We start from the raw sequence: 26,365 nt of genomic DNA on the forward strand, positions 1-26,365 counted from the left end.
CCTGATGAGAGGAGAGGCTAGCCAATCTCAGAGACACATCACAGACTTCTTTAGAGCAGACGCTCGACACCCGGAGAAGCTACCACCACATCAGAGCTTGTCGCCTCACACTAGAGGCACACTGATCAACCGAGCGACTGAGCTGGTGAGATCCAGACGCCCACGACTGCGGAGGACTACATAGCATCAACGGCGGCTACATCAGAGGATTCGGATCACTTTGGCCTGACATGCACGACACCCGGTCAGACTGCTGACCATGGAGGAGATTGATGAGATCCGCCAACGACCGATGCAGGATCTCTTGTGATTTAGCTATCCCAGCTAGCTGCTAGTTCATACCTACATGTTTAAGATTCCATAGTATTTGTATTTTGTCATTTTATAATTTTGTTACTCTGTCTTTGTATCAGATCCACCACATCGTAACGTTTTGGTCTCATAGGTCACTTTGGCGTTTTGAAGACGTTAATATAACATTTCATCTCATCTCTCTCTCTCTCTCTCTCTCTCTCTCTCTCTCTCTCTCTCTCTCTCTCTCTCTCTCTCTCTCTCTCTCTCATTCATTACGCGCTCACTGCTGCTGTTGACACGCGCCAACTGCCTTCTGCTGACCTGCGCCACCTGCTTGCTGCTGCCTGCGCGCCACGCGCGCCAACTGCCTGCTGCTGACCCGCGCCACCTGGGCTGCACCCTACTGTTCAGCTGGCTGCTGCCTGCGCGCCACCTGGGCTGCACCCTACTGTTCAGCTGGACTGCGCCCTCCCCCCCTGTTGTGACAGTGCGCCGCCCACCCCAACCCCCCACCACACGGGATTACTAGCGTCTGAACTGCGCCCCACCCACCCCACCCCCCCCCCCCAAACCCGTAGGTGCATTATAGTGCGGACATTTTCAGATTAACATTTTCAGATTTTCAGATTTCCTGCAGGGAAAGTTCAGAATCTCAGGATTTAAATAATTTGCAGCATTGACAGGAAATTGCAGAAAATTGCAGCAAATTGCAAAAATTGCAGAAAATAAAAAATGTATGATTGATATGGGGAACACACACGTATGCATCATGCGGGACAGGGATGTATGTGTGATGTGGACATAGGGGGTTTGACTTGGCAGAAGTGCAAATTGTATTTTTTATTTTTGATGGACGTAATGACTACTTCGCCGGTATGTAAGCCCCATCCGAAGGCAACTTTTGTGCTTACAAACAAGCGGATTACACAAATGGAGAGGGAGATGGACTGGAAAGCCGATATGGAGGGATGGTGGAAAGAGAAGGCCAACCTTCTTCAAATGTTTCTCAACAAAGGCGCGCAGTGGAAGAAAGAGAAAGAGGACCTGCATGCAGAGCTACAAGCAATTAAGGCGGACTCCAAAGCAATTAAAGAAGAGGTCTCAGCTCTCAAGCGAGAACTTGCCGATAGAGCGAGCAGTGGACTAGAGGAGGCGGAATTCCAGCCTTCGGTAGTAGAGGAAATCAAGGTCATCAAAGAGCAAGTACGGATGATCAAAGAGGAGGAGAAACAAAAGATGGTAAAGACGTCTTCGTGGATGGATGTGATCACGAAGACGCAAAAGAAGGCGGATGAGGCCGAGAAGTGGATAGAAGTCGCTAAGAAAGGCAAGGGGAAAGAAACCACATCTGTCCCCCCTCCTACAATCATCAACATGACTCTAGAAGAAGAACAACGAAGGAAAACTAGAGCTTTGCATATAAGAGTAACCGGTCTAAAAGACCGAGATGATGTGGAAGGGGAAGTTGAAGAACTTCTCCGCATGATGGGTAGTGAGGCTACTCATACAAAGGCATGGAGGGTGGAGAAGAAGACACAAGGCAATGGGGAGACTTCAAAAGAGAGAGCTCTAATCATCCATTTCCCATCCATGGAGGCAAAGGACTTCTTGAAGAAGCGTCCTACACTAAAGAAAACGGGCATATTCCTTGGAGATGACCTCACTCTCACACAGCTTGCACATATGAGAGAGGTAATGCCAGAGATTCAAGCGGCAAGGGAGAAGGGAAAGACGGCCTTCTACAAAGATGGCCGGGTTGTGATTGTAGAGCGGCGCTCCACATGACGGTGCGAGACCCGTGGGACCACCCTCAAAGTTGCCACGTAGAATTGTAATGGATCTATGCAACTTGATGTGGGCGCCTTTGAGGATAGTTTCAGGGGAAGAGACATCGTCTCCTACTCTGAGACACATCAGGCCCACGGGCAGTCTATGCCTCACATCAGTGGATATAGATGGGAGACTGCCTATAGACAGGAGACACGATCAGAGCGCAGAGGGCGGGGATCAGGAGGAGTGGCAGTGTTATTCAGGGAGGAGTTGCAGCCATTGATACATATAGCCCGTAGAGATGAGCAAGCTAGGTACATGTGGTTGAGGCTGAGAGCAGAGACAGACAGATATCTTTACATTGCTATTTGCTACTTTCCCCCAAGCACGTCAGTGTATGCACCACCCAGAGGACAGTACCCTTTCTCTATTTTGGATGATGACATATGGGAGTTCTCTAGAGATGGTGACATCATCATTCTAGGGGATTTCAATGCTAGGACTGCCCATCATCAGACAGTATTTGATGATACTTCAGAGGAGATGCTGAGAGAGCTGGATGCTGCAGAGACAGGCCTATCCAGACTATCACAAGATGGAGAACACACCGAGTATGGACGACACTTGATAGACCTGGGGACTACACATGGATTGGCCATCTTGAATGGCCTAGAGAGATTTCCCTCCTCAGGGGGTTTTACATGCTTTCCACACAGACATGGAGCCACCACAGTGGACTATGTCATGGCACAGCGGAGCCTCATCTCTAGTATCCAGGATCTCACGATTGGACCCAGACCTGTTGGTGTGGCAGTGGATCATGCTCTTGTGTCAATGACCGTCTCCTTTTAGTTTAGTGTAGCACACAGGCTACGAACAGCATCCCTTACTCGCTACACCTTCACGCGGGAGACAGACTCTGTATACATAGATGGGATCTACAGACGCCTATGCACACAGGAGCCAGGGCGACCTCTGGAGGAGCTTACTACTATATTGACACAGACACTACATGATGCAGCAGCAGAGGCATACCCACATACCCAGCCTGAGCAGAGACGCCGTTCGGGGAGCATGCCCCCGGAACAGTTGGTATGATGAGGAATGCCGGGACACTAGAGCTAGACTTCAGAGGGAGGTGCTTTTGGGGGACATCACTCGCAGACAGTCACAGATTGACTTCCGACGCCTAGTGCGGCGGAAGAAGAGGGCATTTTTGGCTCGGCTAGAGCAGGATCTATATCAGCGGTTCTTGAGTCAGGATTCACGTGAGGCATGGCGGCTCTTTCAAGAGCACTCTCCCCCCCCCCCCCCCCCCCCCCCCCCCGCCATCACTTCTACAGAGGACTGGGGCCAGGACGCATCATCTCTGTACACAGTTCCAAAGCAGCCCCCCCTTCCCGACCCACCCGATCCATGCCCACACACATGTGCTTTTTTCACCGCAGAGATGGTGAGGAAGGCCATTGACAGGATGAGGACTGGGAGAGCTTACGATCATGATGGTTTAGTGGCTGAGCATTTCACACATGCCAGAGATCTACTAGCAGAGCTTCTAGCAGTGATGTTTAACCGTGCCATGTGTGAGGGCTTGCCTGATACTTGGAGCCTATCTACTATTGTACCTATCTTCAAGTCGGGAGACCCTATGGAGCCTGGGAATTATCACACTATCATGATTGGACACACATTGGCACGGTTGTACGCATCCATTCTTGAGCAGCAGCTGAGTAGATGGGCAAAGAGGGAGGGGATACGCGCAACCGGGCAGGCAGGGTTCAGGAGGGGTTTTTCTACTCTTGACCATATCTTGACACTCAGAGCCATCATTGAGGAGGGTAGATCGCGTGGGAAACGGATCTATTGTAGCTTTGTGGATTTCCGCAAAGCTTTTGACACAGTGCCTAGAGCTAGATTGATGCACAGATTACAGCAGATGGGAGCACCCACAGAGCTTATTTGGAGGGTCATGGCATTATACAGGTCAGTAGTGGGGCAGGTATGCACCTCAGAGGGTCTATCCACCCCGATTCACTCCACTATTGGGGTGAAGCAGGGCTGCCCGCTCTCTCCTACTCTATTTGGTATGTATGTGGATGAGGTTTCTGACTACATTGAGAGAGATGGTGATAGAGGTGCACAGATGGCAGGGACATGGATTCCATTATTGTTATATGCTGATGATATTGTGTTGATCTCCGACTCTCCGGAGGGGATGCAACGTCACTTGGATGCTTTGAATAGGTTTCCTCAGGAAAGTGGTTTGTCCGTCGACCTTGGTAAAACCAAGGTCATGGTATTTAATACCACCCCACAGTGGATCAGGAGGTCAACACCAGCATTCACATACGGCCAGGTGACTGTGGAGTATACAATACGTACACTTACCTTGGACTGACCAGAGCCCATGCAGCATTGGGTAGATTGGAAAGGATGTGTTCACAGGTTCAGTTTCACGAGCCTAGGACGAAGCTCTGGCTCTTTGACACTCTGGTGGCTTCTGCATTACTTTATGGAGCTGAGATATGGGGACCTTCATTAGATCATCACGGGAGGACAGGCCGCAGTGATGGATGGGGGGACATGGAGAAGCCTCTGGTCTCTATGATCTCGCGGCTCATTAGAGCCAAGGCCTCAGTACCACATGCTATTGTTCGAGCAGAGCTAGCTGCCCCCCCACTAGTGGTTAAGGCGCTCACCAAATCGGTCTCCTTCATACACCGCATGTGGGAACTTCCCAGAGACAGATATGCTCGCCTTGCACTTGAGTCCTCTCGACAGTTAGCCATGCAGGGAGATACAGCATGCTGGTATGGGGAGATGACATCATGGTTTCAGGCGCATGGGTTCAGCATAGACAGATTGCCTCCCTTCCAGTACTCACTGGATGCACCCTCTCTAACTCTTACACGGTCCGAGATCACCAGGCTCATCCGCCAGGACTTGACTCAGCTAGACACCAAGAGGACATGGATACAGCTAGCACAGGAGCTGGGCACGAAGATGGCTTTCTACAGAGCATCTCCTCCAGCTTACGGTTGATGGCTTTGTGACGAGGCCGAGATACATGGACACCCACTTGTCTCATGGGATACGATGTGCTATCGGCCAAATACGTACATCTTCACACCAGCTGCGGATCGAGACTGGGAGATACAGCGGAGTACCAACAGAGGCCAGGACATGCCCCCTGTGTGACATCGAGCCTGAGACAGAGTTGCACTACACATGCCACTGCCCCGTCTACTACGAGATACGAGGCCGCTTCCATTGCTTGTTCAGAGAGGGCTTTGGACCATTCTCCAGAGTCATGCAGTACGAGGATCAGAGATGCTTGGGTTTGTTTTTGCTCGAGCTACACAGACACAGAGAGAGCCTGATGAGAGGAGAGGCTAGCCAGTCCCAAAGACAGATCACAGATTTCTTTAGAGCTGCCACTGGACACCCAGAGGAGTTACTTCCACAGCAGAGGTCTCACACCAGAGGCACACTGATCGACCGAGCGACTGAGGTTGGAAGATCCAGACGCCCATGACTACGGAGGACTACACAGCATCGACGGAGGCTGCATCAGAGGATTCCGATCACTTTGGCTCGACATGCACGACGGCCGGTCAGACTACTCATCATGGAGGAGATTGATGAGATCCGCCAGCAACCGATGCTGGATCTCTTGTGATCTAGCTATCCCAGCTAGCTACTGTTCACACCTAGTAGTTTAGGATTCCATAGTATTTTATTGTGACATTTGTCATTTCATTTTTGTCATTGTTGTCATCTTGTTACTCTGACTCTGACTTTGTATCAGATCCACCACATTGTAACTTTTTGGTCTCATAGGTCACTTTGGCCTTTTGAAGACGTTAATATAACATTTCATTTCATTTCTCTCTCTCTCTCTCTCTCTCTCTCTCTCTCTCTCTCTCTCTCTCTCTCTCTCTCTCTCTCTCTCTCTCTCTCTCTCTCTCGGCAGTCCCAGAGACACATTACAGATTTCTTTTCACTAGATATGGGACAGCCAGAGGAGCAGCCACCACTGCAGAGCTCGTCCCACACTCATTCGACCACTACTGGCACTCTCATCGACCGAGCATTGGAGCTACAGAGATACAGACGACCGCGACTGAGGAGAGGAGCTACACAGCATCGACGGAGACTACAACAGAAGATTCGAGCCATACTCTCTCGACATCCAGAGTGCAGATGAGGATGGATCCTCACCATTTCTTCCATCTTTGTTTCACACACTGTTACATCCAGTTTACCGGGTACCTATTGTATCAGCTGCTACACCCACGTAGTTTTAGATTGTAGTAGTAGTAGTAGTATTTTGTTCCACTTCTAGTTCTTTTCTAGTTCTTTTGTACCCAGACATGGTATTAGATTCACTATTTTGTAACTGATTGGTCTCATAGGTCATTTTGGCCTTTTGAAGACGTTAATATAACATTTCATTTCATTTCATTTCTCTCTCTCTCTCTCTCTCTCTCTCTCTCTCTCTCTCTCTCTCTCTCTCTCTCTCTCTCTCTCTCTCTCTCTCTCTCTCTCTCTCTCTCTCTTATTTCCTTTCTCCTTAGTGTTTTAGTGTTAGTTCTCTGTAACTTTGTAACTTTGTAATTTCCGTACTCAGACATGGTATCAGATTCACCAATTGTAACTTTTTGGTCTCATAGGTCATTTTGGCCTTTTTGAAGACGTTAATATAACATTTCATTTTCTCACCCGTTGAGTCCAGGATTTGTTAGGTATGCCAAATAGAGCCAGAGACAGAGCTACATTACATATGTCATTGCCCAGTATACTATGGGATACGAGGCCGCTTTCACTGTCTATTCAAAGAGGGTTTTGGGCCACTTTCTAGAGTCATGAGATACAAGGATCAAAGATGCCTCGGATTATACTTACTAGAGATTCGCAAACACAAAGAGCACCTCTGGAAGAGGAGCACAATGAGAGAGATCCAGCGACAGCGGAAGATTACAGATTTCTTTCAGTCATAGACAGAGGAGTTTGAGCAGCCCCCACAGCATAACAACACCAGAGGCACGAGAGGCATACTGCTTGATCGGGCGATAGAGTTGGGGCGGTCCCATCGCCCACGGATGAGGGGGCCCTCTCGATATCGACGCAGATTGCGACAGAGGATCCATACCATATTGGCGCGACATAGGAGCGTCCCGGATACTGATGTATATGTATATGATGCCTCGACTGTCAGAGAGCTCGATTGCATTGTATCAGCTCGCCCTTAGTATTTCCTATTCCCTTTGTATCAGCTTTCACCCCACCCCTACCCACTATTTTCTTTTCAGTTCTTTGTACTATTTGTACCCAGACCTGGTATTAGATTCACCACATGTAACCTTTTGGTCTCATAGGTCATTTTGGCTTTTGAAGACGTTAATATTACATTTGATTTCATTTCATTTCATATCTCTCTCTCTCTCTCTCTCTCTCTCTCTCTCTCTCTCTCTCTCTCTCTCTCTCTCTCTCTCTCTCTCTCTCTCTCTCTCTCTCTCTCTCTCTCTCTCTCTCTCTCTCTCTCTCTCTCTCTATATATATATATATATATATATATATATATATAGATGCTCTAAGATAATTGGCTAGTAATTCAGACCATTATAGATCTTCCACCGTCAACAAGGTAGTCTTAAACCTAACCCTGCATCTCCTTTTGATTCGTGGCCAGATTGATAACTTAATAAATAGAGCAACAATCAATTAAACTTTAACAAAGTGTATGTAGCCAGTATAATGCTCCTTTTAAGGCAATCAAATTGGCTAAATTTTGGCTTATAGTCAGGTTCACAAACAATATATACAAAAACAAGCTGGAGCTGCAAGGCAATGCATAGTTTATCGGTTTGTTTCTTTTGAGCACGATTGGTAATCGCATACGACATGAAGGGTGAAAGGTAAAGAAAGGTGGACGATATCCTGCAAGGTGGCCAAGCAACCTCTACAAATCTACTCAGACCCTTTTATGCACATTTGGAGCAGAAATGACGTTATATTTTCTGAAGCTCATAACTAGTGAGAAATGCAAATCTAGTGCAATGATCACTGCAAAGGACCAGGGCCCTTTGCAGTTTAAGCCCTTGATTTGTTGGTGTGAATGGAGAATCCCATAATCAAGTAAGAGCTCTCATCTTTTGTGATGAGTGAGAAAACAGGAAGCAGGAAAAGCTGAAACGAGGAGGGGGATCCCCTAGCACCTGGACCGCTTCATATGGGGATGCATTGGGCTGATGTGCATCCCACACCATCCTGCTTGCTTTTCTGCTCATGAGAAAGCCCTTTCAGGGCGCATTGCAGTGGAAGTGTCGATATGCATTTCAGATCCCTAACAACATTGGGACCCAGCTGCCAACTGCAAAGATTTTGGTGACTTCTAGCGACCTTGTAGCCATTCTCTTGTAGCAAAGACCTTGTAGCCATTCTCTTCTCATCAGATTGTACTTTAAGGAGCTGTCCAGAAATCCCCCAAGAAGGGAGCATGAAAAAACCCACTAATTGTGAACAGAAGCAGAAAGAGAACCCATTACAGACGTAGAAACCTAATGACGCTTGTGCGGCTATGTTGGAGCTCCCTTCTCTTACTTTCATCTGTTTTATAACACTTCTGGCAAGACTAACAGACACTCCCTTATTGTTGTTACGTAATATCTTTTTATTGCTGCTTCGCCTGGCATTTAATTGATTGGCAATACATTAGCCCTTTTATTTCAAGTAGAGATCCTACATTCTGAGTATAACCTACTTTCAGAAGTCAGCTGCATATCAAAGGGATTTATATCCAGGATCTCTGCACATTCCATGCAGTTCTTTTCGAGACTCTGAAAGGACCATTCCACAAATCAATAAAATAAAATTAAATACTATAACTCCTTCGAAAGATAGTGAGCGAGTGCTCAAACACCTCCTCTAGTAGCATGAGATTCCTTATCCATGTGGCTTTCTTCTTGTTTTCTTCCAGCTCTTTTTGCCACACACGTAAGAGATGTGGTTCCTATTACAAAATAACGTTATCAAAATGTATCCAGTTTTTATACTTACAAACAAGTACCTCAGAGAAGAGATCACCTCAGGTGGTAAGACTTTTACTACATTCTTGAAAATTTTGAAGATCTCATTCAAGATGTTGTCATCTTTACTAGGTGGAGAAGGTTCCGCCTGCTGAGAATTCAAACAAGATGCATAATCAGCAATCCAGCAATCAGATCTGGCAGAAATTATGTTTGTGCAGCCTTTTACATTAAGTTACATAGAAAAAACTGAAACTTACTGGTTAAAGAAGCTAAATGACATGCATTACTTATCAGCCCAATATATGTCACGTCCTAAGAGAAAAAGAAAACCAATAAAAAGGGGAAAAGCCACAATGAAAACTGAAAAAAAATATACAACAATCATGCACAAAGGAGAGGAGCAAAAACAAAAATCCATGAAATCAAACACAGATTTTGTTTTTTTTTTACCTCTATCAACAATTAATTTTTGTGCTCTGAATGCATAGCATAGGGGGAGAAAATAGCAAATGCATAGAATCAAATAGAACAGAGGGAAGTTGAACATAATTCAAAACATGGACATATTAAATGTGCAACACGATGGCTTCTACTTACTGTTTCAAAAATAAACGAGCCAAGCATGGATTCCTGCTCAAAGTAAACAAAGACAAGAGTATGAGACATGGCAGAACCTTTTTCAGAATAAAAAAATCAACTTAGTACGTCAGTAACTAGAAACACTACATTATCTGAGTAGCACAATGCCCTAATTGACATTGTGCAGTAACATAACTACATGTGTTAGCTCTCCCGTCACATGTATAAGTATGACATTTTCAAGCATAAAGCACTCAAATCCTAATCTTTAGCAGTTCATTCATTACTACTGAGCAACAATCTCCCAGTCACAGCCTCACGATATGAGAGTGCTGACTTACAAACCTTCCTGGTCTTATCTATATGACCCATCTCAGCTAGGCTTCTGTTTTCATAAATGTCAATGACATAGTCGCTACGCCTGGCAGTGCAGCCTGCATAGGATAGGCCACCATTGGGTGATTCTTAAACTGCAAGGTAACAACGGGAAGGCCTTGGGATGCTTATACAGGGATTTGGGCAGCTGACAGTGACCAAAACAGGGAATGACAGCATGCTGAAATTGACCTGCAGCTCACCGGAAAGCTTCCAAAATGCAAGGGAAAGTGTCCTACACGTGTACTTGTGACCCACATAAGTTTTGGCGCCGTTATGCTGTCAAAATTGGGTCAAAAACCTGCAATTACAGCCCTGGACAGGTTTGGACAGCTTGGTGAGAGTTAGGTGAAAGCGTTCGGGTCGTTTATTTGCAATAAGAATAAAGAAATACCGAAAGGGGCGCCAGTCTTTGGGGCCTACAAGGTGTCTTGTATACTTAGGAGCGATTGTCTCGAAGAGGTGAATTCTAGTTACAGGTTTATTTGTGAAGTTACTTTGTGTCGTACAATACAATAACGCTAATTGACATATAGTTTGGGTGAAAGCCAAATTTTACAGCCCTTTAGTAACGCTACAGGCCAATTTCAGCTAGCTAGTCCTTTGTATATCACGGTTGTTCTCCCCTATGCAAATAGTTCCATATGCATTAATAGTTAGAGTTCCATTTCCATTATCCCATGTACACACACCTCCATGTTAGACTCTTTTATTTTGTAGCATGTTTATTTTCAGCGGAGAAGACATAAACCTTTATTTCTTTCTTTCTACCTGTTTCGGGCTTCTCTCCCTGGCTCTCTGACTCATGCTTGCTCTAACCCAAACCTTGGGGCATGTCTGAGAGTATGCTGTGAATCTTTGGGCTGGGCTCTGGCAGATCTAGTTGTCAAATGATCAAACTTCGAAGTGTTTCCTAGGTTCCAGCCTCCTTGTGATAGTCTTTCATAAGCTGCCCCATCATATTGCATCTAAGACAATCGTTTGCTGCCAATAACCATAAACTTCTAGGAGTGAAGTGCTTCTCCCACTAGAAAGCTATACTCTCAAAAACCCATGGAGGAATACCACTCTAATGAGCACGACAGAGACTCGAAGCATACCAATTTAAATAGAAACTGCTGAAGTTTCAAGTACTGTGGCCGGCTGGAGAGTGGGGCACCGTGCATCTGCTCTCTAGGCCAGCTTCAACAAAGACTTCGTATCATGTGGCTAGAAAGATCAATTTTTCAACAGCATGTCATCAAGGGTGAGACAATAAAACACTCACCACAATGCCCATTCCCATCAAAAACAATCTCTTCAATGCTAGCATTAAATTATAGCATATGTTCGATTGAAGCCAATCCCTGATCACTCTGCAAACTTGAGAGTATCCAATCCCTCTGGCAATAAGGGCCCTCCAAGAGTGCGGCCCAACCACAATCCTCGCTTCCTCATTGTAACTAAGAAACAAAATCAAATCAAGCTGCACAGGACCCTAAAATCCTGTTGCTACACACCCAGGTTCCAAAATTAGAGATTTTTTATTTAATAAGGAAGCATCGCCATGGTTGACATGTCCAAGCGTCCAGTGCTAGTATAGTCCAGTGTTAGTACGGTACGGAATGGACTTGGCCAAAGCTAGTACGACACGTACAGTGAAACAAAGAGAGAGTCTAGAAAAGAGCTTAGGATGCCAAAGTTGAAAGGCCCAAATGGCATCTTCACACACATACAGCTTGGTCCTTGGCCCCATGCTCTTGAGCCTTGGCCCTTGGCTCACGGGCCAGGTGACAGAAGTGGCATAAAGGACCCAAATTTGTCGAGAACAACAGCCGGCAGTCAAATTGACCGGACACCTAACATACTAGTTCGGACGTCCGGAAGGGACTGAATGGGTCGTACGCAGGGGTCTTTCCGTCGGATGTGCGACATAGGGGAGCATCGCAATAAAGCTCACCACCAGCAATCTGCTACAAAGACAAAAGGATAAGAGTGGCTGTGATAACGCCAGTAAGATTTAGATGGCAGCAGGAGAGGCTGCGAGCAAACTGACAAAGCCCAAACTTTAGTGCTTTCCCATGATTTTTCATTCAATTTAAGCACTAAAATGTACAAGAAACCCAAGTCCAAGCACAAAGTCCCGACCAAGCCTCAATGCAATGTCAATGGTACTTTTAAAAGTGAAGCTCACAAGTTAAGAAGAGGTTTCCTTTTAGTGTAAAAGAGATCTAGATCAATCCAAGCATCCATGCCAAGAAAGATAGACCTAGATTTTACCATAAAGTGCACAAAATTCTCGTCTCTCAATAATCTATTATGATGAGGTAGATCATAATAGCCAGATTTTGCAATTCATAGCAATGAAAATTTCTCACATGCTCGTGAAACTTGATATCAGTATCATTAATGCATGAAAGAAATTTTCGGAGGCACAAAATAAGGAAATCATAACCCATGAAGAAGGCATCCAAATTCTGAAAGTTGTTACTTATCCCGTTTAAATCGAAGTTTTCTCTGCAACTTTGAAATCCAACTTTGAATTATTCTTTTTTGTTGGCCAATTGGTCACTTTCAAGATGATCACATACGCACTTCTATGATGCATCAATCACTAATGCTAGTTAACTTCAACCCACTCTATCCCTAATCGCCCATAACACCGTTTGCACCTCAAATGAACTCAGAATCGTTTCAAACTTGCTAGGTGCTATCCCCTTACTAGGATACACTTACCTATAAGTCCAATCTCACCTGATTATAACCCTAACTACCTCAAATACAGTCATGATAGACTCACAGGTCATAACCTAAAAGTGTGCGAAACCTAAGTCTATGAGCATCTATGCGTCGCTAGTCTCACCCTCGTTCCATAAAGTACTTGATTGTTGAAAACAAACACTGTTTGTGCTACTTACAAGCAAAACAAGCTCGTGGAAGGATCGCTCGCGAACAGCTCAAAGATGCGAATGCGTGGCGTGGGCGCGTAGCTCTCGGAGAGGCTACCGCGATGGTGTGGTCGTTTTTTGAATCCGGTGAGGGAGATGCGCGTAGCGAAGAGGATAAGATCACTCTCTCTCTCTCTCTCTCTCTCTCTCTCTCTCTCTCTCTCTCTCTCTCACTCGTACGACACATGATTAATCATTCAAATGTTATTTAAAAAATGGTTCTAAGGTGACCTTTATACTTAAGTCACCTTAGCTCAATGTGTACATGGGGTTTTAATTGAGTTCTACTCATCATAATTACAAAGTGGAAACGCATATGGGTCCCGGCCGACTAATTAATCTTTACATAATCCAGACAAGTGGATCAAAATGATAAGACGTCTTTGACATAAAAATGGGAATCGGATAGGCTTTACAAGGTGGGCTCATTACAAAAGTTGGACAAGTTGGGCTCCAACAGGGAGCAAAAATCTTTTGACAAGCTCAAAGGTAAGCTTACCTCTCAACCAATCCTCATGCTTCCGGATCTCTCAAAGCCATTTGAGGTCCAATGTGATGCTTGTGGAAGGGCATGGCATAGCATATGAGAGCCGAAGGCTCAATACAGATGAACAAGTCTTGTGCATTTATGAGAAAGAGCTTTTAGCTGTTCTACATATCCTAGACACATGGAAGCACTATTTATTAGGGACTCCATTCATTTTACGAATATACCACCAAAGTTTCAAGTACTTCCTGATGCAAACCAAGCTTTTTGACAAACAAATGAGGTGGGAAAATTTTCTTTTGCAATTTTATTTTCATATTGGTCACATTGCTGGTAAGCACAATCAAGTGGCCGATGCACTTTCACGACAACCAAAAGTCAATGCGGTGTCTATAGCAACTCAAAATGATATGCTATTTACCCTGACTTCAAAGATGTAATGTCAACCCTTGCTTTGGGGAAGAAAGAGGAACCATTCACCTTGCAGGATGGTTATCTTCTCCATGGCAGTAGGCTATGCGTTACCCACTCCCTTTGTGAGAAAGTCATGTATGAATCCCATGCTCCTCCTTATGCGGAGCATAGAGGCATTCAACCTACTCTTCAAAGAGTAGAGACATACTTCTATTGGCCTACCATGAAAGTGGACATAGAAGAGTATGTTTCAAAATGTGTGGTATGCCAAAAGACTAAGTATGATAGAGGGAAGAAACCTGGATTACTCCAACCATTCCCAATCCCTAATTCACTATGGGAGAGTATATCCATAGATTTTATCTTTGGATTACCCAAGTCTATCCATGGGAATACGAAAATATGGACAATAGTCGACAGGTTTAGCAAGCAAGCACACTTTATTCCTCTCAAAAAGACTATTAAGACACACCAAATGGCAACCATCTTCATATCTCAGATTTCCAAACACCATGGATTACCAACATCCATCGTGTCGAATAGAGATCCTAGAATGACCAGTAATTTTTGGAAAGGTCTCTTTGAAAATCTAGGTACAAGATTGAATTTCTCTTCGACCTACCACCCACAAACGGATGGCCAAAGTGAGATAGCCAATCTTACGATACTTGATCTACTAAAAAGACGACTTATGTTACAAAAGTACAACGATCACAATGGGAGAAATACTTACCCCTTGTAGAGTATGCGTACAATAATACTGTCCATACTACTATAGGAAAAGCACCTTTTGAGATCATAGAGGGAAGACCTAAAAGTCCCTTGCTAATTAAAGTACATGGAAAGATCTTCGCTGCTGATGAGTATAGCCGTGACCTACAAGAATCTTTTCAAAAGGTTAAGGAGGCTATATCCATCTCTCAACAAAGGCAAAAAGCTGCTGCTGACAAGTACAAAAGGGCCTTAACGATTAAAGAAAATGATTGGGTCTTACTTAAGTTTCCCAAGGAATGATTAAGGCAAAGGATGGGCAAAAATCCTACGGGCCATCAAAAGTATTATGCTAAATTAGCAAAAAGATACTATGGTCCGTTTCAAATATTGAAGCCAATCAATTACATGGCTTATCAACTCAAGTTGCCCAACCATTGGCTCATACACAATGCTTTTCATGTGAGCCTACTTAAGCCCTATAAAGGAGAGCCACCAATAGAACCAATTATAGAAGACCCTCCGGAAATTGAAGACCAAGAAGAGGTGCTACAATCGGAAGCTATCCTTTGGCATGAAGACAAGGTACTACGGCATGGTAAGATTATCTGACTGTATCTTATTAAGTTAAAAAATTATCCATTTGAAGATGCTAGATGGATGCAAGGAATACAACTTAAGGATAGCATGAACCTTGTCAATGCTTACATGCTGCACTAGAGTAAGCAAACGTAAATGCTTTCTAAATGAACAATGTTTTTGTCTTATAAGACTAATCCTCCTTTGTGCACAAATTTAAATAGTATGCATACATAGAATTGTGTTTGTGATGATGACATCACTCTAACACCAAGTAGAATTTGTCACTCTACTTTGGAAATATGATATGGACTAAAGAGCAGACATGCTTGCCCAGCTATGTCTCCCAAGCTTCAATTGGACTAGTCATCCATTTTGGAATGATGTCGTAGGGTGAAAAGGAATCCTCTACCCGCCAAGAATCGTAGACTAATGGCTAAGACTTTATCTCTTCTACCTCGTAGTCGAGGACGACTATGATTTCAAGAGAGAGGTAATGTCATAAAATCTAATATCTAACCAACCCAAATGATTTTCTCATATTAAACTGATCATTTAATGTGGGGAAATAAACGGGAACAAGGGTTAGAATTAGACATGTGCTTATGGATCTATCTCAACATAGGGCCAAGGTTAAAAGGGGTCCAAATGAGAGATGGTATGTTAAAGAGCAATGCTACTAAATAGAGCTTAAAGACCGTAGGGTTAGCTTCATTAAAGACCTCCAAAAGTTAGTATTCAAAAGTCCTTTGACCTTAGGCAAGCTAGGCCCGACCTTGAGGTGGGAATCCTACCCAAGCATGAGGTGCTTGTTGGCTTGCTAAATGTTAGTGGGAACCTTACCCAAAAGCTTGAGGTATTTCTCACATGCTTAAATGACTAAGGTTCTTGAAGTATTCAATTCAAAGACTCTCAAGAGGCATCAACGTTTCCATGCTTGATTGACTAAGTCCTTGAAGTATTCAATTCAACCAAATGACTTATAAAACATAAAAGACACATGTTCAAATGATCCTCCACATGTGGCCCTCATGATGTGCTTGAATGCTATTGGATAGGTTTTAAAACGGCTCCAATGAGAATTTAGATACATAAATATAATAATTAAGGTCTTTCTCTCAAAGAGGAAAAAGAGGACACATGTCCAAATGAAATAATAAAATAATACAAAATAGAGAGAGAGAGAGAGAGAGAGAGAGAGAGGTGGACCAAGCATGAGAGGGGGGTATACTCTCTCTCTCAAAGACACACACACATTCTCTCATTGAATGGAGTGCAAAGTGCAAGAGCTCCATCTCCTTCTCCAAGCTTGTTGAGAAGTGGAGAGCCTACACCAACACTCTTGGATATGGAATGCAAATCCAACCAAGAGCCATGCTTCAATGCTTAAGCTTGCTATCTTCTTCATCTTTATTACTATGCTATTATACTATGCTAAGCAAGAAGAGTGATGATAAGTGAGGAACTATTTATTTCTCGTGTGGATGATTCTTCTTCCTCTTCCCTACCCTCATTCCTTGCTAGTTCTCTCCACCTTCAAAGGTGTTTGAGGCCTTGGGACCGAGGCTTGGGATAGTTAATGCTTTTTGCAAATTTTATGTTAAGCTCGTGATGCATGAAGCTCATCAAGGTCACAAGGAACACAAAGATTGTATTGTAACAAGTCTCTCTTGATGGGAGAATCTATAATAAAATGTCTTTTGGAGGGGGGACTGGCTCCAAGTAAATCCGGTCCTCAACTAGTGTCATGTTCTCTAATACTCTCTCTCTTGCAAAAGTATTGTTCATGCCAAGTTAATTAAGTACTATGTTCATGTTGATACCATCAATTAAGTTCACCCTCTATGTTCTCAAAGTAATGTCACAAAAATGCTCACTCTAATTCTCTTAATTCCGCTATTCTCAAAGTTCATAGGCCATTTCCATTACATAATCTTTCCCATTGGATTGCTTCTTGCTAACGTAGGCTCTTAGCATATCCTCTAGCACGAGATTAACACTTGCAAATTGCCTATTAGTCTCTGGATGACTGGTAGTACAGATATTGAGTTGTGTTCCCTAACCGTTTACAAGATATTATGAACAACGAACTTGGTTAATTGTAGAGATTGAATAGTGAACTTAATAAACTTTACAAAGTTTGGGCAACTTATCTACAAGCACCTATATTGAGCCATCACCTCGTACGGTGGTTGATAGACCCACAATAAATTTCATAGAAATATTGCACCTTTGTGAGAAATGCTTCATAAGCTATCAATTTCATGAATTTGCATGCTGCTCCAAATTTGCCTTTGCTAAACACTAGGGCCCATAACACCTAGTGTGTGCGTTTAGCAAAAGTTAATCCGAACCTGCAATTTCATGACTATAGTTGCCAATGCTGGTAGAGGATGTTTGTCCATAGCACATATGGAAGAGGGAGGTAAATAGCTATATAAAAATAACTAAATACTTCCCATTGCAATCACTTGAAAGCGTTGCTAAAATATTTGGACCATAATAGAATGTGAAAATGAATGACATCTAGGTACAAACAATGAAACATGTTTATTAATAGAACATAGCACTGCTATATGCGTAAAAAACCATCCGTTAATGTTGCCTGACAATTATTGTAGCCTTAACAAGTCTTGCTTGGTATCCAAAAATTTCTAGCCATTGAAGTTGTTTCTAAAACTACGTGCTCACAACCGGCAAAAAACCATGCAAGGGGAGAAAGGCTAGAGATGCTTGGAATGCAAAGATACTCAAAATTTCTCTTGATGTCTCAGATTGTATCACTAAACTAGATCTCCACATCTTGGGCACGTAGCACCCCAACTTTACATTCCCTCACTCGACTTTCTTTGTCGTACTAACATCATCCTTGCTTTATGCTTCACGCCCCTGCTTTGTGTGTCAATGCACTTTGATGTTTGATCAAGTCCTTCCTCATTTTATCTAGTGTTTTGACGCTCGATCAATGTTTTTCCTATACAATCCGCTTTTCCAGGGCGTCAATTGGTGGCATCTCTCTTTTTCCACGAATCCTAGAGCCTTTGCAGTATTTCCTCTTATTCAAGGTGCCTAACACTTCAACAACAGGTATACATTCTATCCACCCTCATGTAAGATTATCCAAGGTGCATTATCCACCCTATTTCCCGTCCACCCTCCTTTCTTTTATCTCGGGTGCCTACACCCCAATGGCAATGTGCTCTCTTATCATCTAGGGCCCCTAGCGAGTGAACCGTTGATTGTATCAGAATGAACAATTAAGAGAGAAATTAACAAGTTGCAGACATGGTACTTGGTACACAAATTTACCAAAATCCTTCTCTTCTACATAACCTTGTCATGTGTTCAAAGATCAAGGGCAATTTTTAAAGCTCAAAGGTACATTACCAAAATTCTAGCCTCAAAAGGCCCAATATTTCTTTGACATTTTAAACACTAAATTAGAGATTAGTGAAAATAGACCAATATTTAACTAATACTTTGGATGTTTCCTTGGCAATTCAAACCCCTTGGTTAGATTTTGCAAAGAAGGTAGCTGAGAGCCGCATAAGCCACTTTGCTACCAATAGTGAACGTGATAATCAGCTTGCTAAAGTGAACTTAGCCCTACCCCTGGAAGTTAAGAACAATTTTTTTTGAAAGCACAATTGTGAAGAGGTCAATCAATGACCATCAATACTTATGGTGCGATTTATCATTAGTTGAGTCATACCCTTGAAAAACCACTCCTATAGACATGATTAGTGCTATAGACTAAGCTTCATATCCTCTCAAGTTGGAATTGTATTCACAATTGGATCTTGAAACTATCATATTTCCCCATGAAGAGAAAGATTTTCCAAAGCAAAGAGAAGGTAGTCATACTAGATTTTTTTTAAAAAAAACAAGAGATTATTTTTCGCTCTCTTAGGAGATTCATGTTATCCCATAAATTAGTTGCTTGATAGCAAGGCCATGCGTACTTGCTATTAACAAAAATCATCATCTGTAGTGCATGCACCTTTCATGTATAACCAATAATATAGAGTGCCCATCGTTGCAGTCATATGCAACGAACGCAAGCAAATATATCAGTCTCAACTGTTATTGAGTAGAAGGTTACAACTATGGGTAACTCCTTCAACAACTTTAACAGGAGAAGCATCAAGAAACTTATTGGAAACAAACAAGATCTTACCTCGTCCTTGACAGAGTAGCTGGTGTTATAGCGGAAGTGGAAACAATGATGGGGTGGAACTAATTCGACCTTATTGACATGCTATGCATGCAAATTAGAAAATAAAGTGATAAGCCCTTGGCTACAATGACGGCCTCAACAGTTTGAGCCGATACCATAAGTGCCTCCTTGCACAATCTGTACTGCATGGATACATCACAATTTGATCTTGCCATACGTAAAATGTCAGCTGATATCCTCATATTACCAATGCCCCAAACTTGTCTACCATTGCCCTTAATCCCGAGTCAATGAGCAATACCTTGGTATGGGATAGAATCCTTGCTTCTCATGGTGGCCTTCAAAGCATTTTTCTCTACAAAGGAGAAGATTTGTTTCAAAGTAAAGGTTAAAACATAGAAAAACGGGAAGAACTTGAAATTGTCTAACCTTGTTGCCCCTCTCTGGCCGGTTGCTTTGAAATTTAGAAGTAAAGGCTCGCTTGAGAGTGAATTTCAATCTGGTTTTGTTGCTCTTGCTTGAATCTAGCTGATAGTCGTGTATGTTGATAGATTAAGTGCTGTCATATGTACCATGTAGGCCCTCTTGGCTTGGTTCATACTAACATTCAATAGAATACCATCATTCAGACATGTTACAAAATCCCCCCAAGTTTGTGTGCTAATAGCATATTCCAAACTTTGGAAGCCTCTATGCAATATGCTTAAAATTGAAGACTTGCTTCACATAAGCAGATTGGAATGATTAACATGATGGAGCCTTTTTGCTCATAGCCACCAATGGATGCTCGTGTCGATATACACATGTCATGGCAAAATAAATTTACCTTGTCAAATTGTATGTCTTATTAGAATCGTAAAAGTGCCTTAGATTGCCTAATGGTGAAAGGAGATAGGTCATAATTTGAGCCCTTGAATCACCACCCTTGAATTCGTACACCCGTGTTGTGGTTGCCTATATAAGATGCCTCACATGTGTAGAAGCCTTACTTCACCATGTATAATCGCGTCTTGATCGACTTAATGAGCTCAAAGTCCTGCTTGTGGTGGATATTGATCATGGTCAGTTTTTACTGCATCTAGCTCAGAAAACTTGCCTAGGAGCCATGCCCTAGTAAAAATTCAAACCCAAAATTGAGAGAGAGAGAGAGAGAGAGAGAGAGAGAGAGAGAGAGAGAGAGAGAGAGAGAGAGAGAGACCCTTCTGTCACCTTCGTGAACAGCGAAGAGCCGGCCATGCCAAACATCTTGCACCCTTCATCAAGGGAAGCAACATGCCTTGCCTTTGCATCATCAAAGCCATGTATGCTTTTCGTGTTTGGAAAACTCTGCAAAATTCAGAGAGTATAGATGTTAAACATAATTCCACAATCACCTTTCTTAGCGGCTTTTCATTGAAGTCAGAGTGATTGCCTCACCTCATAGCCAACCTCGCTTTCAAAGCTCGTAACTTCGTATTAGTCCTTGGTGGTTCGCTAGAAAGAGCTCAACCTTACCAACCATTGCCAATTATCTTTGACCATTGCATGATGGCTTAGCACCATAGTTAAATTATGCATGCAAAATGTTGAATTCAATTGCTGAGGAATGCAGGAAACCAAGATGGTTTCATGTTGTGATTGCATGCTAAATTCCCTTGCAGAAGGTTTGGCCACGATGTTGCATGACGTCCGAGCCAAACGAGCCTTGCTCCAAGGATAATGAGACCCAAAAATTAATAGAATATGATCAGCCTTGCAAAATTCAATTGCAAAGTTTGTTGAATGTTTTGAGTCTGCTTCTTTCCAAGGGACTTACTTGACGTGCAACCCATGTTGAATCTTGTGAAAGTTGATTGCAAGGAAGCCGTAGGATGACCTTGGTTTGTGGAATTCAATGGAAATAGAACTACATGTGCCATAGGAAAGATCCCCTATAAATTTGGGGAGGGAGGGTGCCCAAATTAGGGCACCCTAAATGCAAAAAAAAAAAAAGAGATTCTTTGATGGCGGCATGCAGGTAGCGTAGAGAGAGAAGAACAGAATTGAAACCGCCTGTAGAAGCCGTTTCGGCCCGCACTAAAGAAGACAAACTTGCTACTCATGCCGATGCAATTCTCTTTGGTCCTAGTCCCACCCTCTTTGGTCCAGTTCTTCAGTGCTCCCTTGTGCCTATAAGGGATGGCTCCCATGGCTCTCTAACCTCTGTCGGTCCCTTGTATGCAAGGGTAGTTTCTCGTGTCAGCTTGCTCACCATGGGAGCTTCGGGGGGGGGGGGGGGGAGAGAGAGAGAGAGAGAGAGAGAACACGCTTGCTTTGTGCAAGGCCATGACCCTCCTCTCCTTTCCCTGAGCTCTAATACCAATGTGAGAGACTAGGGACAACCACATGCCCTTCACCACCCAATTGTATTATATGTAGGCCCTTGATCTCAGATATATATAGACCCCTTTACTACATGTGTGTCCTTGCCCTGCCCTTGGCCTGACACTCTTGGTCATCAAACAACTTTTGGAGCAATGGTAGGTAAAGAGGGATTCTCTTAAGCATTGGTTCTTTTTCATTAGAAATTATTGAAGTTTTTTGAAGTGATATAGTTTAAGCATTAAGAGAGAATAGATTTAGTTGGCTAGTAATTCTTTGCAGATATATGTAGCAAGTTTTTATGTGGCACCCACCATGTATGCATGTAGGGAGACCTTGAAAGAGGTTGATGATTTTTTGAGTATAGGTCAATGCTCATCGGATATCTCAAAATTGTATAAGAGAAGGATTGTCCAAAAAGCATGCAAGATTACTCTTATGGGAGAAGATCTTATGATTTATGATCGTGATGGGCTTCTAAGGAGATTCCTCTATAAGAAGAAATCGAAATGGTTTGAAGCAATGTCATGAAGAGAGTGGGTGTGAAGGCAAGGATCGGGTTTTCTTAGGGCAAGTTTTTGGTGGCCTTCCCTTGTGTGGGATGTTCATTATTGGTGTAAGACTTGCCATGAGTTTCAACTGTAGGAGAGAAAAGTTTAGTTGCAGAATCACAAGGGGTTATTGTTGCTTAGAATGCATTCAAAAAGTGGGGTTTGGAAGCCATGGGTCCTCTTCCCAAATCTGCTAGTGGTAAGCATTACATTGTGTAGCCATTGATTATCTTATCGGGTGGGTCAAAGCAAAGGCGGTCAAGGAGATAAATGCTCACATAGTGGCTGTTTTTTTATTGCATTTTTTGCCATTTTGGAGTACCATGGGTTCCTATTTTTCATCGACATCAGGGGTTTTGCAGCAAGTTAGCATAGACATTGGTTGAGAAACTTCACATCTAGCATAGGTTCTCCTCACCTTACCATCCTAAGTGCAATGGTTTGGTGAGTCATCAAAATTCTCACAAAGCATATTTACAAATAGGTAGATGAATGGGAGACTAATCTTATGAAGTGTTTGTGGGCTTACAGGACCTCTTACAAAGTTACTTCTAGTTTCACTCCGTTTGATTTGATTTATGGAAAAATGAGGCACTTTTACTTGTGCATGCTCAATAAGGGGCATTAAAAGGTATCTAGCAAGTTAACACCATCCAAAAAGATAACGAAGTGAAAATCAATTTCGATGACGAAGTGTGAGCTCTCCTTATACTATCATCTCTACCGGATAGTTGGGACAACCTTGTGATGGTTGTAAGTAATTCTATCTCTGGCACAAATACTCTTAAGTTTGATGATGTTGTGGGTGTTCTCCTAAGCGAGGAAATGCGAAGGAGAAGCACAGGAGAATCATCAAGTGCTGCACTATCAGTGGAAACAAGAGGAAGGCTTAAGGAGAGGTTCAAAAACCATAAGGGTCGTGGGCAGCTGAGAAAGCAGCGGTGCACAGAGGAGCGAGCAGCAGTGGCAGGAAGCAAAAGCAACAGGCGACCGGAGAGGCACGCAAAGCAGCCGGCGGCAGAACAGAGGGCAGGAGTCACTACCTTAATGCACCTTGTACAGTAACACACATACAACAAAAAGAAGGAGCTGAGATTTTGTCCAACGAAAGGGTCATTTTCTACATTGACGGCGTCACATATGGAGTCGTGGCTGAGACTCTAGAAAGAACACTAGCAGTCGATCCCTACATCCGTCTTGCTGGGCAGCATTATGGTATCTTGGGATTGCTAGCATAGAGGCACTCATTGGAACAATAACATCCAATTAAGCAGCGTTTATAATTATGAAATAAGAACATGTGAAAATGTGCCATACCATGCTTGTACCGGCAGCCATTGGTACACTTGTCTCCTTTTTGAAACTGCTTGCAATGAACACAACAGGACCATCCACTTTTGTAAGCAAATCCTTCAGAGTCTCTCCATTTGGATGCACAGAAGAAAACCACTGTTGTATGTCCGGAAAGTGGACTATGACTGGACCACAATAAGGAACCATCTACAAGAAGTAAAAATTCACGTTTAGATATTGCTCCCATAGAAGACACATCACGAAAAGAAACTCAAGAGCTACCTTGCACAACGCTTCAATAGGAAGCTCAGGAAATCTTGCCAGCCAAGCTTCATCGGAGCCATTTGAGTTCACCTTTTCAAGCTCAGCAGCTGTAGTGCAAACTAGGAGGTTAGAATCAAACTCTATAAAGTATATACAGATAACAACATGAGAAGCAACAAAAAAGCGATTCGTTCTTCAGAACCCTCCATGTTGCTACTTGGAAGCTTCATTGTAGTACTATCCAATCAGAAAAGAACATGATTGGCAGTGCTTGTGACTAGATGATATTTGAAATATTTGAACTCAGAAAATATCAACCTTAAATCAAACTTACGCTCAGAATGGAGCAAAATGTTGCAGAAGAAGGTCAAGTTCTCTCTGCAGACAGCTTATAAGAAGGGCTAAATACTTGCACAAAACACAGAATCATGACATGCAAAAGCCTGTGAGAGATACACCATAAAGAAGCAAGACTACTCCAATACTTATTTTGTTTGTTTTCAAACTCAAAATAAAACAAAATTACAGCTTGATAGGAGCTTGCTAGCATTGAGGAGAGGCATCATGAGTTTGCCTTCCTCGACAAGCATCTCAGTGGACCCAGGTGGGTGAAAAAGTTACGGGGGCGTTCTTTGAGGCAGTGGGTCCCCGCCATGCACACTCCAGTGTCAGTCAGTTGAGGAGACCCGACGGGTTGCTACTGACTTTTACCAAGATTTGCTGCTGTCAGCTGAGATTTGCTGTCAGCTGAGCCCCAATCAGAGCGTCAGGATGCATGCAGAGAGAGCAGGTGTCAGAACAAATGCCCTGCCTTGCCACTCAGGAGATGTGTCAGAGACTAGAGCTTTCCCTCCAACTAGAGGATCTCCATGAGGCCCTCAGAGCACTCTCCCATGGTAGTTGTTCACGGGAGGATGGTTTGACTCCCAGCTTCTTCTTGGAGTACTGGGACGTGCTTGGTTCAAATCTTTGCAGCGCTTTCCACTACATCCTGCCGGCCTGTTCAATCCGAAACGGGCGGTAGACTTTAGACTTAAACTTTATTTGCTTTCACCCATTTAATTTGTCGCCCACTTTACCTGTACTTTCAAGACACAACATAGGCGGAAGGGATACAGGCTGCTAGATTGCACCTGTATGAGAAGACCGACACCAGATTGGCCCCTAAATAGGCGCCCCTTTCGGTATTTCTTTACTCTTTAAAAGAGGGAATAAATGTTGTGGTTCCCTACAAGCTGCCCCGCACAACCTTGGCTGAATTTCAACTGTTCTGGCCCAATTTCGGCAGCATAACTGTACTAGGACCCTTCACAGTCAGTATTCCGACGCATTGGATGACTTTCCCGACGCATACGGACACTTTGCAAAACGTAGCAAGAATCTGCAGCACGCTGAATTCTCTGTTTCCTACCCCGAAAATGCGCCAGATCACCTGTACAGCGGTCCCCTCGCGTCCTCGAACCTCCTGGGGGTATTAGGGTCCGTTTAGGGCCAAAACCCTAAACCTGCAAAAATACACAGCAGGCTGTAATTCACTGTTTCGGGCTCTGTTTTGCGTGCCGGTTGCATCCGTAGCAAGTCTTCAAGCTCTCGCACCTGTATGGCTACTTGCCCTTTGAATAGGACGAGATTTCGCACGTGAAACCTCTCCGAATCACCTGTACCTGCGGGGGATTAGCCGCTAGCTAATCCAGTACCTGTGCAAGAGGCTCTTGCCTCGGCAATCGCGCATGAACCCACACAACTGTACATTGGTCAATTGAAAAGCCCACTAGAGGGGCATAACAACTGCCATAGGGGAGAGAGAGAGCAGTGCGTAGCGTGCAGGGCATCACTCCTGGCACCGCACTGTACATAAGAGGGAAAGGAAGCACTCCATAGCTCTTAACCTGTGGACAGGATGCAACTGAAGCCCTCTCCCAGCTTAAAAATCAGCGCCCATTTTTCTGTAGGAGGAAAGTCCATGAGAAATGGACACTTGGCGCATTTACAAGCATTTTCCCGTTTCGGGTTCGCCGCTTAAAAATATCTTGACCGGTTGCCCAGTTGACTTCGCGGCAAAGTTGTAAAATGTTCCCCTAGTCATACCGGAGGTAATGACGTGAACACATTTTCAGGTCCCAAAATAGCAGTTCCCTAAATTTTAGGAGATGCTGCCATTGTATCTTTCTAGATCATCAAACCCCCTTTGTACATTGTAGCCACACCCAGAACTGAAATGTAGCCTCTGTAGCAAAGGATTCCACTTTGGCTAACCATAGTCCTTGTCCAACCTTAGTGCTCTCTTGCCCTCAAGCTTGGACTCCCTCTGAACAGTTCCACACTAGCTATTGCAATGCAGGGCAGTTAGATTTCCCAAGGGGTGTTTCCAAAAAGTGAAAATAAATAAATAATAAGAAAGAAATCAACAAAAAGGATAGATAGTAGTCACATGCTGGTGACATCTTGCACACTGGAGAGATGCCTGACAACATGAGTGAGGGCTTGATTTACCTTATTCCCAAGCAGGGTGGCTCCTTGGATGAGATTCGACAATGGTGGCCCATCACCATCCTCAACTCAGCCTATAAAAT

General features: G+C 43.6%; 1 protein-coding gene across 4 annotated transcripts in view; it reads right to left on the minus strand.

Moving 5' to 3' along the window:
- The window catches only part of LOC147435417 (uncharacterized), a 183,526-nt gene that overhangs the window by 49,870 nt on the left and 107,291 nt on the right, over positions 1-26,365 (minus strand). For 3 of the 4 annotated variants that reach the window (XM_086488487.1, XM_086488486.1, XM_086488484.1), the window contains 6 exons: positions 23,811-23,899; positions 23,553-23,735; positions 9,693-9,725; positions 9,151-9,243; positions 8,987-9,076; positions 8,828-8,903 (listed from right to left, as the gene is read on the minus strand). In XM_086488487.1, the coding sequence (XP_086344613.1) occupies positions 8,828-8,903; positions 8,987-9,076; positions 9,151-9,243; positions 9,693-9,725; positions 23,553-23,735; positions 23,811-23,899 (564 nt within the window). The remainder of the gene's footprint in view (positions 1-8,827; positions 8,904-8,986; positions 9,077-9,150; positions 9,244-9,692; positions 9,726-23,552; positions 23,736-23,810; positions 23,900-26,365) is intronic. The other variant, XM_086488485.1, reaches the window with a different exon arrangement.

This window comes from Adiantum capillus-veneris, chromosome 18 (assembly GCF_014529385.1).
Source record: "Adiantum capillus-veneris isolate H3 chromosome 18, ASM1452938v2, whole genome shotgun sequence".
Lineage (NCBI taxonomy): Eukaryota > Viridiplantae > Streptophyta > Polypodiopsida > Polypodiales > Pteridaceae > Adiantum > Adiantum capillus-veneris.